General features: G+C 35.6%; 1 protein-coding gene across 1 annotated transcript; it reads right to left on the minus strand.

Moving 5' to 3' along the window:
* Positions 1–8903: 8903 nt before the first annotated feature.
* On the minus strand, positions 8904–10632 carry LOC306651227 (ADP-ribosylation factor-like protein 6-interacting protein 1). Its single transcript, XM_079123693.1, has one exon. The coding sequence runs from the start codon at positions 10561–10563 to the stop codon at positions 10060–10062; it is 504 nt and encodes a 167-aa protein (XP_078979819.1). The 5' UTR covers positions 10564–10632; the 3' UTR covers positions 8904–10059.
* Positions 10633–14129: the final 3497 nt, after the last annotated feature.

Genomic DNA, 14129 nt, shown 5'->3' on the forward strand with positions numbered 1-14129 from the left:
ATGACCATTTGATAATGCTAATTCTGCTTATCCAAAATGGGAGATCTTTCCATCTTCTAAGGTCTTTAGTTTCTTTCTTTAGTGTTTTTTATTTTTTGTTGTAGAAGCCTTTTACTTCTTTTTTTTAGATTAAAATCCAACTATTCATGTATTTTTTGTATTTTTTTTCAGTTTCTGTTTAATTTACTTCTGCTCTGATCATTGTTATTTCTTTACTTCTATTAATTTTGAGTTTGGTTTGTTATTTTTCTATTTCTTTTAAGTGATTTGAGATCTTTCTGTCATTATTTTTCATGTTGGCATTGATCAGCATAAACTTGTCTCTTTGTCTTTTATTTGTAGTTTTTTCTATTATTTATTTCAGGAAAACTTTTCATTTCCTTCTTGATTTCTTCCTTGATCTACTAGTTGTTCAGGATCATGTTGTTTTTTTTTTCATGTATTTTCATGGTTTCCAATATTTTTCTTTTTCCTTTCTAGTTTTATTACATTGTGGTCAGAAAGTACTTGATATAATTTTAAGTTTTAAAAAATTGAGATGCAATTCATTGCCTACCCTGTGATATATTGTGCAGAATAATTCCATGTGCTGTTAAGAAGAATGTGTGTTCTGTAGCTGTTGAATGGAATGTTCTGTAAATGTGTGTTAAGTCCATTTGGTCTAGGTGCAACCTAACTCTGATATTTGATTTTTTTTAGATAATCTGTCCATTGGCAAAAGTGGGATGTGAAAGCCCCCAACAATTATTACATTCAAGTCTATCTCTTCATTTAAGTTTTTCTAGTATATTTAAAAGAGTTATTTTTCTCTAGATGAATCAGCCCATTTACCATTATATCATGATCTTTCTTTTTCTCTTTTTATTGCTTTTGATTCAAAGTCTATATTATCTGAAAATGGTTACTTTTGTTTTATTTTAAACTCTATTTGGATGGAATATGTTTCTCCAACCTTTCACTTTCAGTGTATGTGTTTCCTTAGAAGTGAAGTAAATCTTTAGGCAAAATGATAATAGTAACACCAAAATTCAAACTCTTTTCTTTTAAGTCTCCACACATAATTTAGTTGCTTCTTCACAATTTACTATTGTTTATCTGAGTTGGTATGTGTATAATTGATTACAAATGAATTGGGATACCCTTACATGTTTTTTCTTTTTGTGCTTTGAGAATTCTGTACATGTCACCCTTGAGAATTTAATTATAGTATATATTGGAATATTCTTGGTTGAGTTGAATCTGACTTGAGACTGTTGCCCTTCTTATACCCAGATATTAATATCCTCATCTAGGTTTGGGACATTTTCTTTTGTTTTCCATTCGAGTGTGATGTTTACATTTTTGGCATTCTCAGGTCCCTCTTGAACCCTGACAACTTAAATATATTCTCTTTTAATGTTGTCACAAAGTTCTTGTATGCTTTCTTCATTTGTTTTTATTATTTGTTTCTTTACTCTCATCTGGCTATATTTTCAAATAATATCTCTTTGAGTTCACTAATTCTTTTGTTTGATTTATTAAACCATTGATGCCATCTATGATGTTTTTATTTCATTTAGCATTTTTTCATCTCTAGGCTTTGTATTCAATTTTTAAAAACTATTCCAATCTTTCTGTTAAATCTCTTTAATAGACTACTGAATCATTTCTCTGTGTGTTCTTCAAGTTTGTTATGGTTTCTTAAAATAGCTATATTAAATTCATTCTCCATGCATTTGTACATACCAATTAATTGATGATCAGTTTTTTGGTGCATCATTTTGTTCATTATTTGAGTTCATGGCTCCCTGAAAGTCCATGATGTTTGTTGGCATATGATTATGTATGTGCATTGAAGGATTAGGTATTTATTAGTCTTTATTATATGGCTCTGTTTTTGCCTGTATTTCCAAAAATTCTAAACAGGTTGCTTACTTTCCCTTACCTGTGATTACTGCTTCTATTTCAGGACTAGGAGACACACTAAGTCTAGGCTTGCTGTGAATACACATTGTCTTGCCACTGTATCAGCATTAAAGGGTTTCCCAACCCTTAGATTGTCACAAATCCGCAGTTGGTGCCTTGTTCAAAATGGATGGGGGGAGTGCTAAAAATGATAGTCCATATGTCAAGTTTCTGTACCGAGCCAAAGCAGACCCAGACATCTTATCCATAGTCCCTTGCCTATGTCAAGCACCATGGGATTCTGCCTTGTACTGGAGTGCACCATAGGGACACCAACCCAGGTTCTTCCGCAATAATTTACACATATTTTCTTCTTATTCCAAGTGAGCATTTACTCTGTCTGTGTTATGTTATCTGGGTTTGGTAGAGGTTTGGGGTGGGAAGTCCTGTGGCTACCAGTGCCACAGTGTTGGGTTGTACTTGGAGCCCATAACCCGTAGTGACTAGTACAGCAGTGGGATGGGAGCAAGGTACACACTGCTATAGCCTACCTGATGCTGTGTTGTAATTCAGTTGGCTACTGTGGTGTGACCAGCTGGAGGTGATACTGGCTAGAATACAAGTCCATCCAGAGTAAATTGGTAGAGGCCATTGGTTACTATCTGGCATTGGACCTCACTGTGAAGGAAATGACCCTTGGTTACTTCTTCCTCCATGTGGATGGTGACTCTCTATGTTTACTGCTTGGAGTTGGGGGATGATTGGGGTAGGCAATTCTATAGCCACCAACACCGCAGTTCTGGGTCCCACCTGGATTCCAAAGCAAGCCAAGAACAGCATAATACAGGGACAGGACTAAGGCCCACACTGCTTTAGCCTGCCTATGTTTTTGATGTACTTATGACTTGAGACCACTGTATCCAGCCAGTGATTATGCTGGTTCAAAATACAAGTTCGTCCTACTGAAATTTTAGGTCTCTATCTTTCACCAGGGTAGTTTCAGAGGCTATGTCTACAGGTTCTGGCCTAAGAACTGTGAATGTAAGGATTTGCTCAGTGTTGTTTTTCACAAATTTAGCACTGAATTTTAAGGCAACTTTCTGTTCTTACTTCCCTGTCTTATACCCCAGTGGATTCTGCTGCCTGGATTTGGGTGGGAGCAGCCCCTGGGTTGTCAGTTTAATGTGGGTCAGAGACTTCAGTCAAGGCTTGTGGGACTCTGCCTGGTACTAGGTTTCACTGTGACAGACTTCTTATTGGGTTCCATGTATAATGCCTAGACTTCATTTCTTCTTCCTCTCACAAGCAGGAGGTATTTCTTCCCACCTTGTGCTGTTTGGAGTCCATGGAAGGGTGACATGGGAAATTCTTTCCTTCTTCAATGTCTCTTATTTTAGTTATGTGCTAAAACCAGGGGTAATATGATTGTGATCTCCCACCTCGTTTCCTTAGCTTTTGTGAAGGTAGTTTTGTGCATGAATAATAAGCTATTCAAATTGATGTTTCAATAGGGAGACAATTGCTGGAGGGTCTTACTCCACTGCCATTTTGCTCCACCTCTGGAACAAAATGTTTAAAAAATATGCAATTTATTATGTTAGCTAGAAGTTGTATATTATTTTAGAAACCATCAATTGGAAAAGATTATAGAAGCTCTCTATTCCAATATCTCACTCAGATAAATACTCTTTCTGTAACATTCCTGACAACTCTCAAGTACTCATACACTTTGAATATTTTCAATGATAGTGATCTCATTGTTTTCTAACGCAGTTCATTTAGATATTATACACATTTTATTGGTAGAAAGATCTTCCTTATTTTGAGCTGAAATTGAGTTCCTAGTCATTGTAGTTCATTAATTCAAATTTAATTTCTCAAGCCATATTTAGAGCTGATGTTTAGCCAGTCATACACTAATAGAGCTATACCACATTTTCATGGCTGGAATTCATTTGGATTAGTCAGTCATCTGTTCTAATTGGTTAGGTGCCCCTCTGGTGCCTTTTCCTTTCTGGTTATTAATTATTTTGAATATACCACTAAATATATACATTGGTAGAAGGGTCCCATAAGGTAAAAAAGTACTATACTGAGAGAAAAGTTTAGTTTTGACCCCTCTGCTTTAGGCATCATTTTTTTCATCTGCCAAATGTGAATGTTCCATTAGATCAATGAGAGCTAAACTTGATTATATGTCAGAATTACCAGGAAAGGTTGTTACAATATATTTTCCTGGATTCTACTCCAGATGTGTTAGATCAGAATCTTGGAAGGAAAGGGACTTGAAAATTTGGCCAGAGCATAAAATGCAGAAAAAGAGATGGGGGATGAGTTCAAGCGTAGTAAGGTTTAGCCCAAACTTCAGAAGCAAAATATTTCCAAACCATCTCATTTGGCCTAAATTAATCTGATGTTTCCTGAGCAGTCCTCAAAATATTTGATCTTGGAGAATCTAGAAAGTTTATTATAATTAAGTCAAGAAGATCACATGTACTGATAGTCATGGCTTTCCTTTGAGGAAAGTTATTTCCTTATTGGGAAGCCCCCAAGTTGAGTAGGTGAAGCTCTGAATTTCTGACTTTAGTTAACGCAGACCTCAAAGAGAGGTAAATAAGGTATATTTTTCATTATGAAAAAAATGTATTGAGGGACAGTAACAGGCGGTGTGATTTTAGAGTATTGAATGGTTTGGATCCCCTTGATCTTTCTCTTTCTTACTAGTTACTTCCTGGAAATCTATATATAACCATGATTATGGTTTAACTTCAGGCCTTACTAACTATTAAATTGGTTGGTAAATCTGAGCACATATTTTAATGATTTATTTGGATAAAATTATATCTTTTTTTCAGTGACTATTAAAAACTATTGAGGATGTGCTATGTAAAATTATTCTGGGAAATTTATTTGGAAAGAGAAAATACATAAGGAAATAACTCTACTAAATATTGTTAAGGGAATGAATAGAAGGTCAATGATCTTTCCTCAAATTAAGGTTGAAATATAATAGCACCCAACCTTCCATTATTTGAAGTTTTATTGCTTGAGATAAGCTAGACATGAGACTTAGGCAATGCTTGTTATACAGGGTGGCTAAATTATTAGGTGATAGCTAATCATCAGCCTACCTTTTCTGCTCTTTCCCTCCAGGTTAAGCAATAGATATGAGTACTGGGGGAATGGGTTATTAGAAAGAGCAAAAGCTGATTAATAAGCCCCAGAAATGATAAAGAAATGGCATTGTATTTAATAAACTATAACAGAGTGTGAGGAGTAAAATGCTGTGAGAAAAGAATCAAAAACATAAGCTGTGATGGGAATTTGAAATAATCAGTTTCTCCTATCTGGTATATTTAAAGAAGACAGAATAGAATAAATAGCACATTAAGCAGACCTGGAATGGTAGGTGGAAATAAGTGGGGACTGGAGAGGAAATAGAGGGCTTGTGAAGGTGGAATAGCATAGTGCACAAAGGATTTGGTGTGGGAAAGCACAGGGCATATTCTAAGTGATCTGTTCATTTTGACTAGAGTTTGAGGTCTTGAATGAAGCAGACAGATGTAGGAAATAATGACTGGAGTAATAGTTTAAGATAGATTGCAATGAGTTTTTGAGGTAAGAAACAGAGATTGAGTTTGATCCTAAAGTCAGTGGAGAGCTAGTAGGATTATTTAAGCAGGAAAATGACATGACTTCACCATCAGTAGTTTGCAGGGTAAAAATGGCTTAGAGTGATACATCATAGACACAGAACAGGTAAGAATATGAAATTACAGTTTCCTGGTGGAGGTGGAAAGGGGAATGTGAATTGCTGTTCTGTCCCTAGGGCTCTGAGTGGAACAGCCTTTTCCCCAACTTACCAGTAGGCCTCTTTTCAGCTGATTTTATTTACTTTTTCACTTGATTTTCATTGCCTTGATGATACTCTCACATTGGTTCATTCAGCAGTGGAAGATGGGACCAATACTCCACTCTGCCCAGTGTGATGCCTCATATCCATAGGATTTCACAAACTTCTTATCCTTCCATAGTCTTTCATACTTATGTCTTCTGAGATTTATAACCACTGCAGTTGCTCAGTGTCTGACAAGGGGTTAAAGGATAAGAGCTAAGAGGACACTCAGAGGTGACTTGTTAAGTCTTTGTCTGCTAAGGTGAGTTGACTCAGTGAAGCTTATGTCAAGGAAAAGGAAAACTTGTGTCTGAATTTCTAACCTGTGCCTATCATAGCAGTGGTAGAACAGGATAATTATAGAATATCAAGGAATCTTTTTTCTCCCCCAATCACCTATATGCCTCTCAACCAAACCTCAAGTAGAAATGAACTAGTCCAAAAACATTTGCAGAAGGCCTACTATCTGGGAAATTATTGCTATTATGTTCTTTTTAAAAAATTTTTTTAGTTGTCAATGGGCCTTTATTTTATTTATTTATATGTGTTATTGAGACTCAAACCCAGTGCCTCACACATGCTAGGCAAGTGCTCTACCACTGAGCTACAACCCCAGCCCTGCCATTATGATTTTATGTGAAAATTATCAAACAATTTTTAGAAAATTCTTCTCCTTCTTCTGTTTTACATGTATCCAGATAAGCAGCATAAATTTATTTCCAATAGAGAAGGAATAGAAAACAATTTGCTCAGTGAGGTAAAGTTAAAAGACATCACTTATTTTGTTGTTAATATCATTTTATTTATTTTTTATTGATTCTCATTGTACATGACAGAATATCCATCTATATATAATTATACAAACATGGAATATATCTTATTATAATTAATACAGTGAAATTAAGATATTTGCCTCATTAAAAAAAGGCATCACTCACATATGTTAGAATGGAAAACAAAACCAAAAGACTGACAATACTGGCATGGATTCAGATCAATAGGGACTCTCATTCATTGCTGGTTGGAATGCAAAATAGTGCAGTCACCTTGAAAGACCGTTTGGGAGTTTCTTACATAATCGAACATAGTCTTACTATACAATCCAGTAATCAGGCTCTCAGATATTTACCCCACTAATTTTAAAACCTATGCACATACATAGATGCATAAAAATATGTATAGTGGCTTTATTCGTAATTGCCACAAACTAGAGTCCACCAAATTATCCACCAATAAGTAAATGGATAAATAATCTGGAATGCATCTATACAATGGAATACTATTCAGAAAAAGGACAAAGAATGAGATCTCAAACTACAAAATGCCATAGATGAACTTAAATTCATATTTTTAAGTAAAAGAAGGCAGTCTTGAAAGATTAATTGCTCCATGATTCCATATAGGGAATCATATATTTTGTAAAAGTTAAGAATATAGAGACAATTAAAAGATCAGTGAAGGTTTAGAGAAGGTGTGAAGTTGATACAGTCAGGGGAATTTTATGGAAAAATTTAGTGAAACTGTTCCATGTGATACAGCAAGTGGACACATGGCATCATGAATTTGTAAAAACCTGTAAAACTTTACCACACACTGTGTATATAAATATATACAAGTTTATAAAAAAATCACATAGGAAGTCAAGGAGTCCCAGGATGTAGTGCAGAATGAGAAATAAGAATCTGTGTTTCAAATGTGTGGAATAACTTCACTGCAAGGATAGGAGGATGTGAGATGCCGACCTAAATGCCTTTGGAAATGAGTGAATTCTGTAAGAATAAAGTCAAAAGGAACTGCATATATGTACTCTAATCTACTCAATAAAGTTATTTTCCATGGGCTACAGGTTCACAGTTTTGAAACCATTTACTTGTTTATATACAGTATACAGGATAGATGGATGGCATAATGGATGGCAAATATCAGGAGGCATGTTTCTTGCTTTCGAAGTGGGAAGCTACAGACAACCTAGGGGAGAGGTCTAGAATTATCCATGGAGGAATGGATTACATTTGGAGATATCAGTATGAACTAATGTTTATATGAATATTGTCGAATATACATACATGGAGAAATATTTGTAGATATGCACATATGCATTGGTTAGTGTACATACACATTTTTCCTTGTAATGTCAGCCCAAATGTTCTAAAATAAATGACACTCTAGTCACAACAAGCATAACTAGCACAAAGATATATTTTCCTAATATCATTCTCCAATAACAAGAATCACAGATTCTTGGGAAAATGGCTAATAATAGGACTGGGATAGAAAATACATATTATTAGTGCTGGAACATCTTCTATTTCTACAAAATAAGACAGTTCTCAAAACAAAGCAAAACAAAAGCACAATGATGGGTGGTAGAGTAAAGCAGTGCTCCCAATGGTCAATGCTGATACAATTTTAGCAAAAGATAAAGTAGTAACTTTACACAAATTGTAGAAATAAATATCTCATAAGTACATACTGAAATAAATTATTGACTAAGTAAATAAATGGGGGAAAATAGGCAAACCTCCCTTGCATAATTCCAAATCATTTATGTAGATATTCTACCTTTTTTTTCTGCTTTTAATTTTTTTTTTTATTTTTCCCCTTTTACACAAAACAAAGTAGAAGAAATAATACAGGATTAAAACTGCTAAAGTAGTTAATTGGTAGAACATGTATTCACACACAAAAAAATTCAGATAGGAAAACAGGCTTATTTACAATGAGGAAACACATGTAAAATTAAGGTAGTTGTCATATGAAACATTAAAAAAAGAATTGAACATATACTACCAGGTGCAGGTGTTTACAGCAATATTGAAGGGAGAAAACAACACTTAATTAGGAACAGAGATACCACAATGTACAGGTTTTACAGTGTCAGTGCAATAAATTCACAATACTACATTACAGCTAATTAATCAGTTTAAGAATTGTTCCCAACATGTCACATTTTTGGCCCTCAAAGATTTATTCCTATAGATTTCAACTACTCTAAATTTCTAGCTACTGAGAAGGAAAGACTGACAAGCTTTCTAAAGAGTCACAAATCTATGTAGACCAGAGGCCCAGCTATCACACTACGTGTCTGCTCTCACCAACAGCCCCGGAATTTTTCAAAGAAATATTGAAGGAAAAAAGTCGTCAGTGTAGTCACTATCTTCAATGCCAAACCAAAGGGGACCAAGTAATGGCCACAACCAAAGAATGGGAATTTGAGGTTTACCCTTGAAGGCTTTCTCTGGTCTTAAAAATTAGGTTATTTTCTTCTCTACTGTAATGAATTTTGACTAAACACACGAAGACTTTTGTCTTTGTTTAGCTAGTCATGGAGTAAAGGTATCGAACACAAGTCTTGATCTACTACGGACTTTAAGTCAGCTGAAAACATGAAATGCTAAGTATGCTAAAAATCCTAAGTACAATCTTTTGAAAGTCTGCTGTTAAAAAGACTTAAGGGTTTACTAACTTAAGTGGTGCAGGGAACAGCAGCTCTAAGCCTGTCAGATTCCCTGTGGAACAAAGAATCAATGTTTCCTAGAAATGGCTTAAGTTTTGCACAAGGGAGAAGTCTGTACAAACTAGGGCATGGAATTAGCTATATTTTATTCCATGGGGGTTCTTCTCCCATGGTGAAAAACAAACAAACAAACAAAAGAAAAACAGCACAAAGAACAAATCTTAATTAATTGGTCTCTTCCTCAGAAGTAGTAAACTAGGTCTCTATACTCATTAAGCCAGACAGTTTTTTTAAGCAAACTGTGAAGCAGACAGTAGATCCAGCTTCTCACAGCCACAGATCACTACCTTGCACCTAGCTAAAACAAATGTCAACACTGTTAATTTCACTAAAAAGTAAAATTCACCACTGTTATTTTAAAGGAAGTTGTCAAAAGTAAAAATTCAATTATCCCTGGGTGAGAATAATCAAGACAAGCCATACTCATTAATGAGTTGTCCATTTAAGGCCAACTGATGAAAATGTACCCAGCTACACCTGACTCAAAGACACTATGCACAAAGCCTTACCTGGCAAGTGTGAATTTCTATGAACTAAGGGCAGAGTGAGGCAGAGCAAGAGCTACTTCTGTAACATTTTAGTATCCAAACAGCATAGTAGGAACTGTTCCCAGAGGTGATGCATACTCCATTAACACAGGAATAATGCAGATGCATTATTCATTTTTCTTTTCTTTTTGTTTGAGAAGTTTGTTTATCTCCCTTTTGGCCATTCCAATGTACTTCGAAATGATTCCATGTTGGTTCAGTCCAGGAAGCAACAGTCAGAAAGTCACTATCAGGTAGGTGAGAAACAGGTTGTGGACTTGCTGTCCAATCCAGGCAACCGCAGCAAGAGAAATGATCATGGTCATGAAATACATTTTAGGTTTTTCTTCCTTTAATGTAAAGAGGCATTTCCACCAGCCCACAGCTCTGCGTGGAGTCTTCACTAAATTGCTGCAAATTTCATGGAATCTTTGCTGTTGTTCAGTGGTCCATTTATTGGAGCCAAAAATTCTAGGTGCTAGAATGGGAACAAGGTAGTCAGCCAAGCATAAATACATCACAAAACAGAAAACACCAGAGAGAACAGATGGATCCAAATAATAGATAATCAGAAACACCAAAGAAACCACACCCATGATGGCAGGTGGAAACCAGGCTCTTTCCCATCGGAGAATTTTATCAGCCATCAGCATCATTTCTCCCCATCCTTGTAGCTGCTCTTCCAGATTCGCAGTCTCTGCAGCCAGCAGGTTGGTGCAGTGATTATCTCCCTCCTCCATCGTCCCTGAGATGCAGCCTCAACGAGCGCGAAGCACCCTTAAAGCCTACCTCCCTCCGACACCCGCACCGCCACTGGAGCGCCGATATTCTGCCTTTAAGGAAGTATTGAGGCTTTGCACAGTGATTTCCTTTCTAAAAAGTGTAGTATTAAAAGTGAGAAAAATTGGAACTTTACAACAGAGAAGCCTGACAAACACACTATCTTAACATTGTGATCAAGGTTAATGTAATTGATATAAGCCATGCCAAATAGCATGTACCCTCGATATGATATAATGCAGATGATATTCTGCTTCTATGGTCTGTTTTACCAAGAACCCATGACCTCACCAAGGGAAACATCAGAATAATCCCAAGGAAGGGACAGTATAAAAGACACCTGACCCATATTCTTTAAAAGTGTTAAGGTCTTCATAAATAAAGGATGATAATATCTGAAAAACAGTCTCAGGCAAGAGAAGCCTAAGGAGACATGACAACTAAGTGTAATGTGATATCTTTAAAATAATTGTTGTAGATGGACAGAATACTTTTACTTTATTTATTATTATGTAGTGCTAAGGATTGAACCCAGTGCCTCTCAGGTGCTAGGCAAATGCTCTACCACTGAGTTAGCCCTAGCCTGAAATGAGATATCTTGAGGGGATCCAAGAACAGAAAAAATAGCAGTAATAAAAAGTGAAGAAATCTGAATAAAGAATTGCAGGGGCGCCTGGCTCTCCTTACAGTGCTTGACAGAGTTCCACTGAAGGATGATTGCAAAGACTCATCCTAAAAGGATTGCATGCCAGATGTATGCCTCCCTAGCTTGGATGTTATTCTGTGGAGTTTTCCTAATAATATATTACTCACTTCAGTCTGGGGATCTTGCTAGAGGTGATGGGAATAATTCTACAAATTTCCAGAAAAACATCATGGAGACAAAACACACGTTGAAACCCTGTGATGATTAACCTCACAACAGCAGAATGTTTTTATTATGTTAAAAACCAAACACTGCATTTACTGGCACAGCCAGAACCTGTTGGGGCACAGAAACTTATAGATAACAATGTTTCCCCAAGTTCTAAGCACAAAGCACCTCCCACAGTAGCTACTAGATATGAACCAGCTTATTTTATCAATGGCAAGCCCTGGTGATTAAGTAAGGATAATCTGTAAGGTTACTGTTTTCTCATAAACTTTTGGTAAAAACAATTTCTGCCTATGCTTTGGAAACTTCTTTGATTTTATTAGTCACAAGCCTGTTATCAAAGCCTGAAGAAAAATGTATATAAACCCAGCCTTCCCGAGAATAAAGTGGGAATGATTGCACCAGAACTAGAGTCTGTGTCTTTCATTCTCCATCCATCGCCGACGCTGTCTCCCCGCGCCCCCTTACCAGTATGGAGCCCATGGACCCCTGCTGGGGCTGGACCCCAGCAAAGAATGAAATTTAGTTAATAATAATTTTTCAATATTTATTCATTAATTTTGGCATATATACTCTATTAATGAATATGTTAAAATAGGAGAAACTGCATGTTGAGTATATAGAAGCTAATGTACTATTTCTAATAATTCTGTAGACCTACACCTTTTCTAAAATAAGTTTAAATAGAAACATTGCATCATGGTTTGAATTTATCATCTTAATCATTAATGAAGTTTTCAATTAAGTCTTAGAATTTGCTGAATATCCTTTCTTTCCCCTATTACTTATATATATCTCCATTGTGAATATTTTCTTAGTGTTTCTTTTTTGTATTTTTAAAGTTTTTTATTTGTTCTAATTAGTTGTAAATGATAGTAGAATGCATTTATACATTTTGATAGCTCATACATAAATGGCATGTAGTTTCTCTTTTTCCTGATTGTACATATTGTAGGATCACATCATCATGCAGTCATATATGTACATGAGATAATAATGTCTATTTCACTCTACTATCCTTCCTAACTCATACCCCTTCCCCTCTCTTCATTCCTCTCTACCTAATATAAAGTAACTCTATTCTTCCCTAGCCCCAACCCCTGTTACTGTGAATAGCATCTGCATATCAGAGAAAACACTCGGCCTTTGGTTTTATGGGTTTGACTTATTTCACTTAGCATGATATTCTCCAATTTCATATATATATGATGTGATATATATATATATATCTCACATTTTCTTCATCCATTCATCTGTTGAAGGACACCTAGGTTGGTTCCATAGCTTTGTTATCATGAATTGAGCTGCTATAAACATTGATGTGGCTGTGTCACTAGAGTATGCTGATTTTAAGTCCTTTGGGTATATGCTGAGGAGTGGGATAACTGGGTCAAGTGGTTGTTCCATTCCAAGTTTTCTGAGGAATCTATACTGCTTTCTATAGTCCCACCAGCAATGTATGAGTGTACCTTTTCTCCACATCCTCACCAACATTTATTATTGCTTGTATTCTTGGTAATCGCCATTCTGACTGGAGAGAGATGAAATCTTAGAGTAGTTTTAATTTGCATTTCTCTAATTGCTAGAGATGTTGAACATTTTTTCATATATCTGTTAATTGCTTGTAGATCTTCTTCTGTGAAGTATCTGTTCAGTTCCTTAGCCCATTTATTGATTGAGTTATTTGTTTATCTTTGGGTTAATTAGGGAGGGTGTACTTGAGCTAAGAATAAAAATGGCTCAGTTTTTAATATAAGTTCCATTGCTGTAAAAAACCCATCTTCAGGGCTTGATTGTGACTTCTCTTGAGTGTTTGGATTTAGTCTGATCTGGAAAATTAAACCACTGTAAACCCACGATGAAGAAAGAATGCAAAGGCAACCTGAAGTTTTGATATTCTTTGAACATCAATCATTCTGAGGTCAATGTCATGTTAAGCACTGTACCCCATTATTTCAGGGAGTCATTCACATGTCAAAACAGTAAACTTAGATGAATTCTCAAACCTTGGAAAAGTGTTTTTTGGCTCAGTTTAAGGGATGAAAGGAAAGACTTCTGTGCATATTTGGTTCACCTGATTTCTGAAGTTCTACCTAAAAAAGGACACCAAAAGTCCCAGCTTCTGTATGGATACTAATCTCACTCCTGCACAGGTGCCATAGACCACAAAATGCTACTGACATTGTCAGAAGGAGAAGTTTACCTCTCAGCTAAAGAGTAGATCATACACTATTGAAAGTTTCCCAATCTTATGCATTGATTAAATCAGTAGAAGAGCAACATCACAGGACACTTTGAACCAATATCAAAGTGAATGACTGAGAGTACAATGTTGAGAGAAGTGACCATTATCATTTAGGCATCTCCATTTCTTGATCAATGAAAAAAAAGTCTTTACAAAGAAGAAGAATAAAGGACATTTAGTAAATGAGAAGCCTTGTAATTCAGAAGAGAAAAAGATATCTAGCTAAATGGAACTTTGATAATGAAAAATCATAACTTGAAAATATCTCAAAATCAGACCTTATTAAAATACATAGTATATTCTGTTGATAATTTGTAGAATTTGTTTTCATCATAAATTTATTTAAAAACTTCAGTACCACTCCTTTACTCCTAGTCATTACCAACTTAATACTTGTGTGTTGCAAG

The sequence above is a fragment of the Sciurus vulgaris genome (genome assembly GCF_902686455.1).
Source record: "Sciurus vulgaris genome assembly, chromosome: X".
In the NCBI taxonomy this organism is placed as follows: domain Eukaryota; kingdom Metazoa; phylum Chordata; class Mammalia; order Rodentia; family Sciuridae; genus Sciurus; species Sciurus vulgaris.

Bases quoted from the DNA above. Each gene is read 5' to 3' on its own strand.
- LOC306651227 (XM_079123693.1), bottom strand. From the start codon at position 10,563: ATGGAGGAGGGAGATAATCACTGCACCAACCTGCTGGCTGCAGAGACT.